Source organism: Apaloderma vittatum, unplaced genomic scaffold (assembly GCF_000703405.1).
Source record: "Apaloderma vittatum isolate BGI_N311 unplaced genomic scaffold, ASM70340v1 scaffold1427, whole genome shotgun sequence".
Taxonomy (NCBI): domain Eukaryota; kingdom Metazoa; phylum Chordata; class Aves; order Trogoniformes; family Trogonidae; genus Apaloderma; species Apaloderma vittatum.
The window spans coordinates 27,843-46,584 of NW_009725489.1; the positions used below are offsets into that span (position 1 = coordinate 27,843).

General features: G+C 42.2%; 1 protein-coding gene across 1 annotated transcript in view; it reads right to left on the minus strand.

Annotated features, from left to right (window-relative positions):
* Positions 1 to 18,341, minus strand: part of FIGF (c-fos induced growth factor (vascular endothelial growth factor D)) — a 32,660-nt gene extending 14,319 nt beyond the window's left edge. The window contains exon 1 of the mRNA XM_009872903.1: positions 17,725 to 18,341. Coding sequence (XP_009871205.1) covers positions 17,725 to 17,814 — 90 coding nt within the window. The 5' untranslated portion in view covers positions 17,815 to 18,341. The remainder of the gene's footprint in view (positions 1 to 17,724) is intronic.
* Between the last annotated feature and the right edge of the window lie 401 nt (positions 18,342 to 18,742).

Below are 18,742 nucleotides of genomic sequence, written 5' to 3' on the forward strand. Positions count from 1 at the left end.
ACAGAGAACCTGTAAAATGAGATGACCATATCCTATAAATTAGAAGACATATCCCTGCACTTCTACAAGAAGCCAGTAGTTTGGGACTAGCATTTCAATTTCTTTTACTTAAATATCAAAAGGTTTTATTAATGACTATTATATGAGCAAAATAAGATTTAAACTTAAGATGAAAGAGTACAGAAAAAGCATACATCCCTCCTCATAGTAATCAAAGATCTTCGGGTTTATCTAAATCAAGAATTCATACTCTTTTAAGGATTTTTTGTATTTTTGAAGCTACAAAAGTTCCTTCATGTGGATGAATACACTGAAATTAACTAAATTTGTGCCTTCACAAGTACACAAGTACACAAGTACACAAAGCCAAGTATAAGAAGAAGGAAGACAATTATTCCAGCATTGTGATGGTAGGCAGCTGGTAATCCTCTTAAACTACAGAGCTTGGATAGGTGTAGGAAACATGAAGAGAGTAGAGGCAGCAGATTCACTTCAGGGTTGAATAGCCCAAGCAATGCTGAGCAGGGCTGGAGCTGACAATGAAATGGTAACTCAGTTCCAAGGGCTCTGCATGAGTTTTGGATGATCATTGGTTAAGTTAATTAGGATACATTTCTGATGACTGCAGAGAGAATTCTGTAATAAGCATTGCTCCTTCATTCAGTTTCCAATATTGGGAAAATTGTAAGAGAAGGAATAACCTCTACACGTAGGCATTCTTTATCAATACCACTATGATGCGTTAATATCAGAGGTACATTTTTTTTTAATTACCAGAATTCAAATTCTGTTGGAGCTTTTTGGTATAAAATGACTCCTCCTAATAAAACCTATTTCAGTCTCTATACAGTAGAATCATAGAATTGTATCAGCTGGAAGAGACCTAGAAGATCATCAAGTCCAGCCTTTGTCCCAGCCCTATCAACATACTGAACAATTACCCCCAGCGCAACATCCAGCCGTCTCTTAAACACCTCAAGGGACGGTGACTCAAGCCCCTCCCTGGGCAGCCTGTTCCAATGGCTGACAACCCTTTCAGTATAGAAATTCTTCCTAATATCTAACCTGAACCTCCCCTGATGCAATTTAAATCCACTTTCCCTCATCCTATAACTTTCCACGAGGGAGAATAGATCAACTCTGCCTTGCTACAACCTCCCTTCAGGTAGTTGTAGAGAGCGATGAGGTCTCCCCTCAATCTCCTCTTCTCCAGGCTAAACAGCATCAGATCCTTCAGCCTTTCCTCATACGACTTGTGTTCTAAGCCCTTTACCAGCTCGGTAGCCCCCCTCTGTACCCTCTCCAGCACCTCAATGTCCCTCTTGTCGTGAGGGGCCCAAAACTGGACACAGCACTCGAGGTGGGACCTCACCAAAACTGAGTAGAAGGGCATGATCACCTCCCTGCTCCTGCTGACAACACCATTCCTGATCCAGGCCAGGACGCTGTTGGCCTTCTTGGCCACCTGGGCACACTGCTGGCTCATGTTCAGCCGGCTGTCCATCCACACCCCAGGTCCCTCTCTGCCTGGCAGCTCGCCAGCCACTCTTCCCCAAACCTGTAGCACTGCTGGGGGTTGTTGTGGCCAAAGTGCAGGACCCAGCATTTGGCCTTATTGAATTTCATGATGTTCGCCTTGGCCCAGTAATCCAGCCTATCCAGATCCCTCTGGAGAGCCTCCTTACCCTCAAGCAGATTGACACTTCCACCTAGCTTGGTGTCATCTGCAAACTTACTGAGGGTGCACTCCATCCCTTCATCCAAATCATTGATGAAGGTGTTAAACAGGAGTGGACTTAGTACTGAGCCCTGGGGGACACCACTCATGACCAGCTGCCAATGGGATTTAACACCATTTACCACAACTCTTTGGACTCAGCCATCTGACCAGTTTTCACCCAGCAAAGCGTATGCCCATCCAGGCCAAAAGCAGCCAATTTCTCTAGGAGAATGCTGTGGGCAACTGCGTCAAATGCTTTACTAAAGTCAAGGTAGATGACATCCACAGCCTTTCCTGCATCAAGCAAGCGGGTCACCCTGTCACAGGAGGAGATCAGGTTTGTCAACCTGGTGACTGGATCTGATCACCTGGTTGTCCTGCATGTGCTGCATAATGGAACTCAGGATGATCTGCTCCATCAGCTTACCTGGGACTGAAGTCAAACTGACCGGCCTGTAATTTCCCTTCTTATAGATGGGTGTTATATTTGCTGTCTTCTAGTCAGATGGGACCTCTCCAGTCAGCCAGGACTGTTGATAAATGACAGAGAGTGGTCTGGCAAGAATCCTCACCAGTTCACCTGGTACTGTAGGGTATATCCCATCTGGCCCCATAGATTTATGAACATCAACATGTATTAGTATGTCCCTGATCATCTCCTCGTGAATTGTAGGGGCATTTTGCTCCTGGTCCCATTCTCTTGGTTTGGGAGGCTGGCTTCCCTCAGTACAGGTGTTACTATTACTAAAGAATGAGGCAAAGAAGGCATTAAGCACCTGAGCCCTGTCCTTGTCTTTTGCTACTATATTTCCTTCTGGGTCTATCAGGGGCTGGAGGTTCTCTCTGTTCTTTCTTTTGTTATTAATATATTTACAAAAACTTTTCTTACAGTCCTTTACTTTCAAAACCAGATTAATTTCCAACTGGGCCTTGGACCTTCTCATGATCTCCCTACATAACCTAACATCCTTATGCTCACTATGAGTGGCCTGCCCTCTTTTCCAGAGGCCATAAACTCTTTTTTGCCCTGATCCTCAGCAATATGTCCCTGTTCAGCCAGGCTGGTCTCTCTATGCTGCCGGCTTGTCTTAAGGTACATAGGGAAGGCCTGCTCCTGTGCCTTCAAGATTTGCTCCCTAAGTAGTGTCCAGGCTTCCGGGACTCCTATACCCTTCAAAACCAATTCCCAAGGGATTTTATTGAGTAACTTCCCAAACAGATCAAAGTCTGCCCTTCGGAAGTCCCAAGTGGCAGTTTTGCTGTCACTGTTCCTAGCATTGCCAAGAACAGAGAACTTGGTAATTTCATGATGGCTGATCCCTAGACAGCCTCCAACTGCCACTTCTTCCACTAGACCTTCTCTGTTCACAAACATAAGGTCTGGCAGGGCATCTTCCCTTGTCGGTTCACTTACCAGCTGTGTGAGGAAGTTATCATCCACACATTCAAGGAACCTTCTGGATTGTCCCCTCTCTGCTGTGTTGTATTCCCAGCAAATACCTGGAAGGTTAAAGTCCCCCACAAGAACAATGGCAAGTGAGCGTGAGATTTCTCCCAGTTGTTTATAGAAAGTTTCATCTACCTCACTGATCTGGCTGGGAGGTCTATAGCAGTCTCCCACAGCAATATCATCTTTATTGACCCTTAGCCTAATCCAAATGCTTCCAACCTCATCATCACTGTGCTCAATTTCAGAGCTTTCATAACATTCCTTAACATGCAGGGCCACCCCACCACCTCTCCTTCCCTGTCTATCCCTGCAGAAGAGCTTGTAGCCATTGATTGTGGCACTCCAGTCATGTGAGGAATCTCACCATGTTTCTCTGATGGCCACTAAGTTCTAGTGTTCATGCTCCATCATGGTATCAAGCTCCCCCTGTTTGTTGCTCATACTGCATGCATTGGTGTAGATGCACCTCAGGTGAGCTAAAGATCCCAACACCTTTTTGTGTGTGTGTGCGTCCTGTTTCCTACCAGACCCTTCTCAGATGTTTCTATGATTTTTAAACACTTATCCCTTGTCCCAGCTGATATGGCAGAGCAAGATTCCTCACTGGTCCACCATCCTACGGGCCCTGAAGCACTTCCCCTGGGCTTAGTCTTAACAGGCCCAGTTATCTCCCTTCCCCCTTCATAACTAGTTTAAAGCTCCATCAATAAGCCCTGCTAACTCCTGCCCTAAAATCCTTTTTCCTCTCTGCAACAGGTGCATCCCACCTGCCGCCTGCAGGCCAGGCACCTCATATATCAGCCCATGATTGAAAAACCCAAAACCCTCCCCGTAGCACCATTCCCAATGATCAAGGACTTTGTCCCCTCTCTCACTGGTATTGTGTGGACAGCAGTTAAAATCAGCATTTGAACATGTGGGGAGCTCCCCGCTCTGCCACAGAGCAGAGGGAAACATGCAGAGAGGTCAAACCTCCACTGATATTTTGGGACATCCACCTCTTTGCAAAAAGCAAGAGGAACAGAACCGTCATCTGTCTGCTACTCCTGACTGTAGTCATCTGCACATGTTATTCCAACTTTTCAGACACCCCTACCTCCCTTTTTTAGGTTGTTCCTGATAACTGCAGTCCTTCCTTCCAGGTACCCCTCCCATTCTCCTCTCTGCTTTCATCGTCATGTACTGTTTGGATCTCACTGTGCTTTTATGTTGTTTATTTTTACTCTTTTCCCCATATTCTGGGAATCTATTGAGACCTACCTCAGGCTGAGCTGTTCAGCCTTCTGGTGCAGAGGAACACCTGTTTTTTTCTCCCTGACATGCCCTCACTCCACTTGCCTTACATTGACCCAGATTTTAGTTGTCAGCTATGGTGATCTGTCACTGTTGTGGGAGTTGTTGGTTGTAATGGCTGCAACCTAGATGGAGAGCAGGACTTCGCTGTAGCTAGTGTGATTTGCATTGGTAGAAAAACTATGATCTCTTGCCCCAGAAATCTCAAAATATGGCTTGAGAGAGAATGGAAGTAGAGAAGGAGCCATTTGCAAAGGGCCATGGCAATGTACTTTACATGCTCCCAAAATGAACAGGTTGCCTGTGGAGCCTTATCACTGGAAAGCTCCAAATTTCCTGAACTTTCAGTATGCATAAATGTACACCCTTGTAGTCAACCAAATACATAATGCTATTGCCTACAAGAAATGTTTTTGTAGAATTCATCAATATCAAAGTAGTAAGTTTAAGTAGTTCTTTTGTATCTCTTCAGCTTACTGCTGCTCTTAATATATTTTTTCTAAGAATGGATCTCATACCCAAAAATAAAAATCAGATTTGTATTTAAATAAAGTTGTATGTTTTTCATAACATTAATCTCTCGTATGTTCCAAAACTATTCTTCAACACAAAAAGGAGTATCTGTTTTCCTCTATCTGGGCTATGAGCAACATCATTGACATCAGGAAATGATAATGTGGGTTAGCATTGTGATTTTTGGATAATTACAACTTCTCTTCTTCCAAAAGAAACCATAACGGGCTATCTATCTTCTTCCTAGCAATCTCAGATGCCAGAAAAACCCTAAAAGTAGTTAGCATTGGAAAGGAACAAGAGAAAAAGCAGTGGTACATTCAGTGGCCTTTCCCACCTTGGACACTGGCTTAAGTCAGACACAGAGTTCATTGCTCTGTTGATTTATCCTAGTCAAATATTTGGCTTATGCATCATGTCATACAGATGCACAATCCCACACATAGTCTGCACTGTTCATACTGGGCCCCTTCTTGAGACAATCTCTTACCAGGTACTGCAGCTCAGAAGTTTGCATCTTTTCTCCATGCTTGACAAGCTCCTAGGTTTTTTGCCTAAGAAAAAACACTCTGCCCTTTTCAAACTGATGTCTGAGTGAGTCAGCAAAACTCACATGTGCAAACCCCCTTTTTTTTCCTCATGTGCTGCTCTTTCCAGCCTGACACAGATGGCCTTTGCATTAATGCTGTGTTTTAGGATCTCCTGCAGGTATTTTGAACAACAGAGGAAAGTGTGTAGAATACAATAGTAAAAGGCCCACTGGTGTCCTAAGTTTATTTGAGGACCTGTAGCACAAACACATGCCTAGGACTTAAAAATAATTATTTTCAAGGCCGTTAGTAACTACCAGTATTTTTATTTAGGAGAAGATATGCACAGGTCTTGTGTGCATGAAAAAACCAAAAATACAGGTTGATTGAAACTCATCTTTTCTCAGTTTGAGGAAACGCTTGCACATCACTCTGTAGTCACACCCACAGACGCAGGAAATGCATCCTGAAAGCTTTCACAGATGACTACTTGCCTTAATCCCCAGCCTCGCCATCTCTATCCACAGTGGAACATAAACCTCTGTTTAAAGCTTAACACATGTAAAAGCTCTTCTGAAAAGGAATGTTTTTCTGAGTTAGGGTCACAGATACTATTGTGGCAAGTGCTGCATAAATACCAATGGAAGTCTTCAACATTATCACTGCATCTGAAGCCAGGACAAATGATTAAGAAACCTCTCAATAACCTTGCACTGTTTTATGATCTATCCTCTCAGCAGTTAAGCAATAAAAAGAAGGTAACAGCTTTATCTTGCCAGGGGGAGCAGATTGTAGCTGCATAACACATAGTGATGAATCTTTTAATGTCATTGTATCACAAACATGGCCAAACAGGTTTCAGCTGAGGTCAGAATAAATCTTTCAAAATTCACCGATCTCGGGGGGGGAAATTTCATCGCAAAGTGAGGATACTTGGACATCAGCAAAGGGTACTGGCAGCATATGAGGACATTTTGAACCTTTATGTGAGTGTTCTGTGCTTAATGCAGTAGTAGCAGCATTCAGTTCAAGAGAAGTCATGTAGAAGACAAAGACTTGAAGCAACCAGAAGTTGAATTCCTCCTGTCCCAGTGCTGCCTGAAGGCTGTTCTCAGAACTAGACTCAAACCAGTTTAAATACTAGGCAGATGATTCATCACCACATGAAAATACCAAGGAGCTTTGCTGCTATGTGTGCTACACCTGAAAATAACCTCCTTTTCTTCCATGATACATTCCCCAAGGTGTTTATACAACAGTGCAGGAGCTGATCCTAGTTATGGCTCATCTTGCAGAGGTAGAGTGCCTACAGCTCGCTGCCAGCCCACAATCATTAAAAATAAATAAACCCTGATCCTATGGGTCATTCAGCAGACTGGATATCTGAGACTCCTATTATAGTTAATGGAGAAACACAGGTCCATTGGGTGCACATACATCTCATTCTAAAGTCTGTGCCGCCAAACTGCCTCTTTCTCTCCATGGGTGCTAAAGGGTGAGTCAGCATGCCACCACCTCAGCTGTACTTAGGTGACCTGAACCCCACTCAACTGAAAACAGTAAAATGAGATGAAATCCCCTCTCCTTAAGCACAATGAATTTATGAGGGACAGAGGCCAATTTTTCTCAGGTACACAGATATAAACAACCATCAAGTCCAACTTCATTGGGATCTGAAGTACCTGGACTGGCTGAGGGCCAGTGTTGGCGACTGCCTGAGCAAAGGAAAGTACTTCATTCCCTCCCTCAAAGCCATGGGATATTTGTCCAGCCATGCTGTGGCTCGCAGCACACAAGACTGTGAGCTGATGTAGCCAGGGAACTGCAAGGGAGTTCCCATGGAAAAGTCTTGTTCTCTCTTGGCAGGAGAACGGGGAGGTTCCTGCCATTGTGAGGCAAACACAAAAATCTACATGGTGTCTGAGAGTCTCTTGTTTGACCATTTTCCTGGTGAAGATGACAAGCTAATGTGAAGTCTCTGCAGTAAGAAGAACTCATTTGGGAGATTTTCATCATTGCTAGTAGTGGTTTTAGCATTACTGTGGTTTCTAGGAATAAGGGGTCAGGTACAAACACAAAATAAAGAGATGATCCCTAACCCGGTGTCTACAATCAAAGTAAAAGAGAGAAAACAGAGGAAAGCATTCATCCAAATGGAGTGCCAAGGAAACACAGAAAATACTGCTCAGAGTGATGGGCCATGATTTTGAGATAGCAGGGGCTCAACTCTTGCCAAATTTTATCATAACAAATATTGTCTGTAATACAGTATCTTGTATCGTTGGGGTGTTGCATAACAGGTGATAAAATAGCAAGGGAATCTTCTGCAGCTTGAAAACATTGGGCTTGCAGAACTAACTTACTGCTTTATCAACAAGTGACTGTATCACCCTATAAGCATCTAGCATGATGCATTTAACATTACCACATGTCTGAAACATACTAGTTTGCACTAATTTTATCAGCACCATTGTATTTCATTTCTGAGGAGAGAAAGAACATCTACTTTTCAACAGCTTCAATAACACCAGAATTTTGATTCTTGGTCGGCTATGAACTTCTGATATATGAAGTCCAATCCCTGACTGCATTCCTTCTGGAAGCATAATTATCTATGTACTATTAGTTCACAAATAAGCTATTTTCAATTATAGTGAACATGACCACAGAGAGACAAAACAATGAGATATTTTGACTTCCTACCAATGTTCTCTGAAATAGATGGGCACATAATGGGATTTTTCGGTCACTATTACAGTCTCTGCCATCTTTATCAGAAGCATGGATGAAGTATCAGGGTCATGGAGTACTTCATTCCACCTTCAAGTGGTGACTGTTTAAACAAACATTCAAATCTGTTCCAATATGTAGAGAAAAGTTTAGGCTCTCTCAGTGCACTGCCTTATCCAGACTAAACATGCAATCATTCGCCACAGTTACCACATTAGTAATGTGGAGGCACGTGCTGCTTATGGTGGGGACAAGTTTAGGTTCTGTAAGGCAGATTTCCAGCTGTCACTTTTTTAAAAGAGTGCTTTTTGCAGTGAGGATTGTATTGAGTATTGTCCAAGTATAGAGCAAAAAGTATGCAAGTGGGCTAAATTTCTTTAGGAGGCTGAAAATGGCCTCAACATTCTTTCACCGAGTATAAAATTAGCAGAGATCTTGTTACAGTTGAGAAACTGTAGGTTTGCATCAGACATAGGATAGTCAGAAGTTGGTGCTCTGAGGTGAAGTACCAGGGCAGCGCTTTTTGTTTTCCAAAGCCCTCTCAGAAAATTCATGCCTTGATTTACCTGCTTATGTTTCCAGCTGTGCCCACTGCTACAGAATTTTCTGCAACTGCCTCAATGGGAAACTCCATATAACTCTCACTAGTAAAACTACACATGTGTCAGCCACCCACTGCCTGTAGTTACTCCTGCTGTGAGGAGGAAATGGTACCCAGAGCAGAAAGCCTGAAGGTCACCCCTCTACCCTCATTCATGCCTGCTTGCCCAGAAAAAGCTCAAGGACTGAAGAGTAGGCACAGGAAAAAGCTTTTCCCTCTCCCACCCACAGCCTCAGGGCAACCTCTCCCCGTCTTCCCCCAGAGTTAAAGAGGGTTGTCCTTGGCCATGCATCCTCTCAGGAAAGGGTGACTGTGATCACACCACTTCATGCTGAAGTCCTGTGTCATAGCAGCTGAAAGAGAAAGTGCACAGAGCCCTGTCCTGTGAGAAGAGCAGTGAAGAATTGCCAGAGCACATAACTGACTGACAGATATGTAACTTGTGGGTTTGAGAGGAACATAAAATGGTAAAACTGATAGTTTGACCAGGTGTCATAAGAGGGGTTAGAGGGCTGACAGGGAGACACTAACTTGAGACTGTCACAATTCTCACTGTTGTTTAAGGGCCTCTTTTGCTAAAACCTTGTCAGTATGTCATCAGACCAAAGCTAAAAATAGAGGTGAAGCAACTTCTAGACTGCTCCACCTCTGACATTCAGTGTGGTAAAAAGTTCCTTCCAGACTTTCCTCCTGGGGGAAAGTCTCCATGAGAGTCTGTCTCCTTGGGCTCCAGCCTTACCCCCAGTGAAGACAGGAAACTTAATTACCTGTTTCCTAAACTTAGTGGTCAAGGTGGTGATAAAACAGCTTCTACTAAAGCTGCAGATGATATGTTTTCACAAGTAAATCATATTAGCTGCTCTATGGCTTCAAGAGAACAGCTGTTTTATATTTCGAATGGACTTTTGAACTGGAATAGATCTTTTGTGGTGCTACAGCAAGCAAATCAGACCTTGCACTTTAGTAGCATGCTTACATTATCAAAATCCTCAGAGACAAGACATTTTAGTTGTTGTGTTCTTGATTTAAACGAACCAAAACATTCAAAACCAAGAACTGAAAACGCCAGAATTATACATGATTTTGTGAAAGTATAAATCTCAGAATATTTCATATTCTTTTTCACATCCAAAGCAATCAGACTGATAATAATTTATCAAAATATCTCTCACAGCTATATACTTTTAGCCAGCTAGATCTTTACACCAAAATGAGGGAGCTGTTTTTTTCCAACCAGCAAACATTTTGAGAATCCGCTACAATCTTCATTAAACAAACATTTCTGCCCACAGCCAGATCTTTCAGATCTTGTGGGAAACAACCTCATAGCAGCTGAAGTGTGATTTTGAAGTTAACAACATTCACTGCATATCATTTTGTCAACAGTGATGGAACAGCCGGATGGGCGGATGGGAGAAAAGAGCAGGTCTACTATGGTGTTTCTTCCTGTTCAAGCCCAGTCATCTACATTGAGAGTTTACCTTTAGGTCTCTCCTATGGTGATCACACAAAATATCTTTGCTTGGTCAAATAAAGGACACAGATGGACTTTCATAAATGTCCAGGGTGTTAACTCATTGATATATCCGAAATGCTACTGACAGCTTTGGGAGTCTTATAGTACATTTTCTGAGCCTCTGTTTTCACACTTTTTTGTATCAACTTGCATTGCTGATGTCTGTTCAGGCAGCTGTGATGCTCAGTACAGAGCACAGCCAGCATTACGGAGGACTCACTTCATCTTACACAACATTAGGTGCTAATCTAACACTGTGGCAGGGTACACAGGTCCAAAACAGCATTTTGTCTGAGTCTGCAAAGAGAGTGTCCAGACTCTAGTCACTTTCTTTTGATATTTGTCCATTCTTTGGAAATCACTGCGGTTTGGACCGTGATTTTGGAATGGCTCAGAAACAGAGACCTGAATGAAATCAGATGACTATGTATTATTTTAATACTCAAAAATATTTTTATTTGAAGGTTCCTTCAGTTAGTACTTTCACCAGTTTCTGGGTTTACCCCAAGACACTTTAATAAATGTTTTGGAAGTAAGTGTGACTAGGCAATTGCACAGCCGGGTTTCAAAATGTCACTTCACAAAGCAAAGTCATTGCCAATACTGAATGAACTTATGTTACCCCAATCACATGCACGCATTTTCCTGGAATTGTAGTTTTTCTTAAGTAATATTTCCCTAGCAGTTCAGGAAAGTATCCTAACGTGGTTTCTGAGTCACATTGCTAATTAAAGTGAAAAGTTTTGCCTGTTTGTACGGCACATTCTCTACATGCAATGTGACACTTGATATGGTAACATGATGCAACTTTTTTTGCAATTCAACCCGACTCAAATAGAATTTGCTCCCCAACTGCACGCCATTAGTGACCACGCTGTAGTCGATGACAATGAATTCTCAAAACCAACCCAGCATGCCTCCCATCTGAAAGTAAGGCTCAGGCAAAGCCACCCTGACATCCTGGTGATAAGGAGAGCAGTCACCCCTTTCCAGACACGCAGGGCACCCACTTTGCATTGCCAAATCCCATGGGTTCAGTGGCACATCTGTTGTACTCAGTAAGACTCTGCTGAAGCAGCAAGGGCCCTGAATAGCACTCTACCACTAGCTGAGTGGTCACACAATTTAAATCACATTTGGGAGGAAACCAGAAAAAGTATGCAGATGTCTTTCAGGGGTCTGAATTTATCTTAATGTGAGCAAACTAAAATACACTGCTCAATTGTTCTGCTATCCATTGAATCAGAGGCTCATATATAGCTCTTTGACAAGGACACACAAAAAAAGCAAATTCTGCTTGGTCTTCCCATGGGTAAATAGGGTCTCTGCAGCTGTAGTGAGGGCATGCAGCATTTTGTTTCCATTCCTCAAATTCTAACAAGAACCATGAAGATTTGCAAAACATGCCGGGGAGGTATGGAGCAGGTGGAGAAGTAGATAAGAGACTGGCACACAGCAGGACAAATAAGGAACTCCTAAGGAGTAAAAGTTTAAGTAGGAAAGGTATTGTATCATATTTACTTCCCTGCTGCAAAATATCTCAGGTCATTTTTTCCTCTGAGCAAAGCCAGAGAAATACAGTCATTTTAGGACTGTGTCTCAAAGCCAAGCCCAAGAAAGAGCAATGGTCAGTTTTATGACTGGACTTACTTGCCCTGAGAGAAAGGCCTAGAAGAAACACAGATACCAGCAATTTAGTGATAACTATAAAAAAAATAGTGTACAATGTTTTTAATGGGAATAAGAATAAATGAGTTATCACCTACAGCAACAGTTCCTTATTTATTTTTCCCAAATACCAATGTGGTGTCCACAGAAGATAAGACACAAATAAACCTTACACAGGTCTAGTCTGGAGTAGGGACAGTATGGGTAAGAAAAAAATTTACAGACACAGCAGCAGAGGTCTCAAAAGTCAGAGTTTGCACCCTTTTCTTGGGGTGTTTTTCCATTTTCAAGTGGACTATTTCTCTGCATCCTGTGAGAGCCTGCATCAATACCACTGCATTAGTAGGTGCCTGTGAGGGAGAAAGCACAAGTAAGGCTGCAGGAAACAGAGACATGCAACACCTGCTGAGCCTGAGCTGATTGCTTGGTTTGGTTGCCTTGTGACCACAAATTAACAGAAAATTGCTCCATTACTTTCCTGCCTCCCCTTGGTTTCACAGAACTGAACTGCTGACTATTAGAATGAATTTCTCAAATACTGCATCTGATTAATCTAAACAGCCTGATTTACTTTTCAGAGCTCTGCTCTATCCTCAGCCATTACAATCCTAGCTGAGATGGACTGGACTGAATCAGCAGCTGGGAGGGGTTTTTTTTTTGCTATTTCTCAAGAGTGAGAACTGCTCTTGGTAAAGTAGCAGCGTGTTAGTAGTTCCCTTTCCAAATTGATAAGAGCCGAGACTGGATGCTGTGTGTCATGGCAACAGTACAGAATTGTTCTCTTATCCTTCACTGTACCTTGTCAAGGCAGTAGCAGATAAGTCAGAACAAATTGGCTTTCCTCACATCCTCCCTGATAGCTTCCCACTTCTGAAGGAAAAGCACAATCATTCATTTCTGCAGGAATGTGGCAAGAGCATTTTCACACATTTTTGGCTCATCCTGCCTATCAGAGGTGGTAATCACAGAGAATCAAAAGCAGCAGTGACAAAGCTGGCATAGTAAAATACTTCCAAAACCCACAATTTCATAAACTTTATTTAAAAGAGTTTGCTAACTTTGAAAGGAGGCTGGATATGAGGATGAAAAACCTAGTTTAAACAGGATTTTTTTCCAACAACCATTAAGAGATGCTTTTTCTAGCTGTTGCAGCAGTTTGCTGTAATGCCTTTGAGGCAGATATCCCATGAGATAGCAGATTTGTTAGAATCTCTTTTCTAGAAACTGAGCAACATTTGCAAGCAATTATTAGAGAGTTGTGTATATCTAGCTGGAAAACAATGCCAGGGGTGATTACAGAGACAAAAGCTGACATCCAGCTCTGCTGCTCAGGTTTCTTTGCAGAGCTCTGGTTTGGTTCTACAGACAGACACTGCAGCTGGCCCTAGGAAGGGAGAGATGCAAAGAGCTTCCCAGTTCCTTCCACTCAGGGTGTGATACCTTTCTGGTATTTCCATGCCTTCCCAAGGGCCACCTAGGTGGTCCAGGGCCTGACGCTCATGGGGAAATGCTGGTTTACTCTCACCAGTGGACAAGGATTATGTAGCAGCTGTGTTTCAAAGTGGTTTACACCTCTGTCCAGCTCGCAGTGGCAATCCGAGATTGTCGAATCTAAGAAGATCTTTAGAGCAAAAATGATCATTGAAGGCTACATCGATGTTTAGTGCTGAACTGAAAAAGTTCGGCTGTGGAAAAGGAGTAAAGGAGTGCATGTAACAGAGAGCAGCCACATTTACCTCCTGGGCTAAGCACACCTAACCCCTCGGTCTTCTGATCAAAAAGCAGATTTCTAGTTCAGTGGTAGCGCTCAGGCCTACCAGCTGTGGGCTTCTCTCCAGTGAACCGAAGAGAGGTTCACCATGGTGAGAAGACCCCTGCAAAAAAGAAAAGGCTGTGAGTCTGTTATAACTTGGACATTACCAGTTGTTGCCTTCTCTTTCCTTCCCCCTAACACTTTATTAATAACATAAGGGGCAAAATAAGGCAGGTAGCAACGAGGCTCAAATTCTCAGAGATCAAGACCTTGCAGCCTCATTAGAAAGGCAGTTTTAGTGTTGGAAGGCAGAAGCAGCTTTGACAGATCATTGGCTTTTCTTGGCAAAAAAAATCACTTCAGCTCTGATGAATATAGGACTTAGATCTTTGCATCTAATTTTAAAATTCTGGAAAAAGTAACCTATGTCTGTCATTGCTCTAGGAGAGGAAAAATGTGCGGAGGAGAAACAGGAAAAGACAGCAGTTTGCGGTTTGCTAGCTGAGGGGTTCAAAAATGTAAGAGACTGCGAGGACAAAACTTCAACAAAGAGTTTTTAAAACATTTCCCGATGAAAAAAAATAATTAAAAATAATAATTCTCAGTCTTCAGAAAACCCATGTGGAAATCCAATTTTTCAATGAGGACTTCATATGTCAGGCTGGCATCCAGAAGCAAGCCACTGGCGTGCAAGGCAGAGGGCTTGCTGCCAGCCTTGATGTGAGTCCAGCTGAGGAGTCCTGCCTGACACCTGCGTGGCTGCGCTGCCCCAGGCTGAGGCTGCCCACCTCTTCCCATCATGAGGCTATTTTCCAGTTGTTCATGACACTGCCAGACTTTAGATGTTCAGGCTGAAACTTTCCACACTGGATGTCTGCCCCTAAATGATTTTAATAATTTTTTTGCTTCCTCTCTCAAAATGGTTTCACCGCAGTTGAGGATGAAGCTCCTTCTTTACCCATGCAGAAACATTTTCTGGCAATCTCATCTCTGCAAACATCTGGCGTTTCCCCACTGTGGATCACAAATGTGAAGTTTTGACACCTGAGGAACCTTTGTTGGCCCAGATGTGTCTACTGCTCTCTCTGCAAAAATCCACCCAAATGTAAAAACCTCCAAGAGGAACATCAGAGACCTGCCAGGGCTTAGAAGCTAGATGCTCAGCAGATGGGGTCTGGGAAGACCCCACTCCATTCGGGAGTGGAGCAGGACATGAGTGCAGGCCACCGCAAGTCCAGCCTATGGGGCTGAGAGCAGAGAACCTGCCCTTCCTCTCCCTCAGGCCATAGGGTTCAGGTAACAAGGGAAGGGAAGCTGCCAGATCTGTCTGTGGAAGGGGAAGGAGATGAGCATTGATGGAAGATGGCAAGATCTGGAGGAGGAGGCTGAGAACATTAGGGGAGACCAGAACTAAAACCTGGGGGCAGAAGAAGGAAAGCTGGGAAGGCATGACCACAGAGACAAAGTGAGAAGCTAAGGATGGAGGAGAAAAGAGAGAACCATGGCCAGACTGGAAAGCAAAAGTGTCTGGGACTTAGAGAGACCTCCTGAGGGTTTGAGAGAGAAATAGGAGGAAGCAAGTGGGAAAGAGGGTGGGCACACAGAGAACATGAACAGAAGCCTAGTAGGTAAACTGAGGCCCTGAATCCTGGAACATTGGTCAGATGCTGGGGCTGGAACAGGCCAGGAATGGAGAGAGGAATGAAGAACTGAGCCTGACAGGCAGGGGACAACTGGCCTTGGTGTGCACGTGGATGGAAAAGGGATTCCTGCATCCAGAAGAGGATGGTGTTTCTGAAGAGTTGGGAAAAACCAAGCACAATGGAGATATTTGCTGAATCACAGCAGCATAAGCTTTTTAATGTTCACAGCATTAATTACGATATTTGCGAAAGTGGGGTAAGAGAATATTTCTTAGCCCCCTGAAACTCTGTCATGTGATAGCACATTGACACCACCTGATCACTGAAATCAAGAGGTTTAAAGCTTCAGGTGCCCTGGGCAGCGCTCAGCTGCTTGAACTCAATATAATGGAGGAAGAGCACATTGCTGGTGGCTAACCCTTCTTGGGTTTCATTGATTACCTGCGCCCCAACCTTGTCGGTTTTATCCAGGCAATACTGCCATGGATCTTAAAGAACTTTATAAAAACAAGGTATGGTAGATGATTGCAATATATCATTTCTGTGTTCTGCAAATTCAGTCTGAGGTGCAATCAGTAAGAATAGGCATGGCCTTGTGTACCATTAAACACTGTAACATGAAGGACTTTTTGTGGGGTATATGCACACACAAAAACCTATGGGTCATACCTGCTAAAACAACCCAGAAATCTAACATACTATGTAAAACATTAAAAGAAAAATAATCATCAGCTTAGCAAAAAATCTCTGTCTACACAGAAAGAGCCAAAACAAGCAGAAAGCCAATCTTTTCCTTGTGGCAGAGGCCAATGCATGTGAAACACAGCCGTTTTTAGTGTAATCTACTTGATACCTTTAGGATAGCCTTGGAAACTAACGGTGATTTGTTATTATATACAGCACCCTGTGGCTAAGCTGCCTCCTTGAAATTGGTAGCCAAATTTCAATGAAAACAATTACAGATGTTGCATGGACAGTCCTATCGCAGTGAACAAATTATAAACCATTTTAAATTAGCAAGAAGAGCTCTTGCATTTATTCTAGTCAAGGTGGATATGGTTTCAAAATCTAATTAAAGGGATAACTAGTGGTTTACCATTATGCTGGATAAACTTGTGTCCTCCATGAGGACAGAATTATCATCACTGCAAAATATGCAATGTTTAGTATTCTGTATTAGAAATCCCTTTCTGGTTTAAATAAAGTAATTCCTACGTGTAAGAAAACAAGGTAATTTATACAAGATTGATTACTCTGATCCTAATGCCTTCAAAGGACTGATTGCTGAGGTTCTAAATTAAAAGCTTGTAAATGGGGAGCAGGCAAAGGGGTTAGTCATTAGTCATCCTGAGGCACACATCGCTCACCACTTCTAACTTCTGCTGGCAACAGCAGTCTGCAATTAAGCACGTAACTTAGCTTTTCTTTTCTAAAACAAAGGTCAGCATGCAGTGCACTTCACAGACTAGTGTGTGGTCATCTCTTGCAAGCAGGAGTTTTTTCTGAAGTAAAACCAAAAGTATTAGCTTGTTTTGCTCTGTTAGTGAAAAACAAATAATTTGTTCTGGACCACACACTGAATGAATCATTTCTGGACACACCGCAAATGTAGAAATTTCTTCCAGTTTTTGTTCTGATTTTTCTAAATGATTATTCTGGATGTTCTCACATTGTCTCACAAAGTCAGACCTGAGAAATCCTACTTTCAAGGTGAGGCTTCAGCTTAAATTTTGTTACATGTATTATATAGGGAAGAAAGGTTAGTTTCTGGTAAATGTGCTCTATTATTACTAGTTGCTGCTTATTTTGAAGTCCTGGATAACATCTAATAAAACAGAAGAAAAACATTTCTATGATTTCTAGCAAACAAGTGAAAAACTGGTGAACACGTGTAGAGGAAAATTTTCAATACTAGGGTACTAATTCCTGCAATTATAAATACCTGAAATAAAAGAATGTATTTAAGAATGTATTTAAGAAACATTCTAAATACTCTGATTTGCATTTTTTGTTTATATTTTGCAGTTATTTTTAACAACTGACACTAAAAGTTTAACTTAAGGACAAAGTATACAACAATAATAACTAGTAGAAAGACATAAAATATTAAGCAGCAAGTATGATTTAATTTCTTTATAGAGTCTCTTTCTGCTATAGCTGCTAAATATCTGTGCAATTATAACATCACAAAAAAACCTCCCAACAAACCCAAGCAGCAAAACAGCAGAAAGACCACCTTGCACATTAAATGTGTGTAATTCTGGCAGTTTGAGTTGTAAAGAATGGCAGTAAATAAAGATCACCTACCTTCACAGATCCATTCTCATAGTCAGATCCTTGCAGCAGATGTAGAAAAGAAACTACGAAAATATTCACAGTTGCCCACGGTTTGTACATTCTGAACTTTAAAATCCACAGGTTACTATGCAGTCAGTGTCATACAGCTAGAGGCGTCTGTTTTGAAATGCATTTCTCTACCACCAGTACAGAAAAGAAAAGCCTCCTGAATTTCTCTTACAAACTCACAAAGGATTCCAATATCCGAGAGTAAATATCTGCCTCTTTACTGCTCAAAACAGATGTAAGTTCATCTAGAGAATGTCATTTCTTAGAGCAGATTTTAGATGCACTTGAAAGAAAATCATGATAAGGATTTAAAGAGTTGTCTGTTTGTCTCACAAGTGATCGGGCATGGATTCCAGTTAATGAAGTTAGTATATCTTCCATCAAGACACAAAGAGGCATTCAAAATCCATCTGTGGTCCAGAAAATGTAAGAAATCTGCTCTGTTCTGTGCTCCGTATTACAGCAGGCTTTTAAGAAGGTAGTGTAATGGCCAATGTTTTGAGCTCGAGAGCTGTAATCCAACTCTGTATTAAAACTTTTTCACAACCTTCATGGAAGCTTGCAGAAGCATGTGTCTTAAATCTGATACAGACTTTGGCAGTAACACAGTCAACTTTTGGCTCTAATCCCATTTTGTTCCTACCAATAGCATAGCAGTTTTTAAACTAACTGATGCAATCTAGACTGCCATTATTTTAAAGAAGATTACCTGAAACATGAAACTTCAGCACACGTTCTTACACAGCACACATATTTTAAGTTACTTCTTTAAAAAAAAAAGAGAGGCAGGGAAAGCAAAAGGAGAAAGGCTGGCTTTAATGTGTTCTAATTTGTGTGGTATAGAGTTTTTGGTATAGATTTTAAAAAGGATAGTTAAAAATTATCTTTGACAACAAACAAGATTTTGATTTTTTTAATGAAAGCACACGAATCTACAGGTACAAAAGGGAAAGGTCTATTTTTATTGCAGCAAAACAGG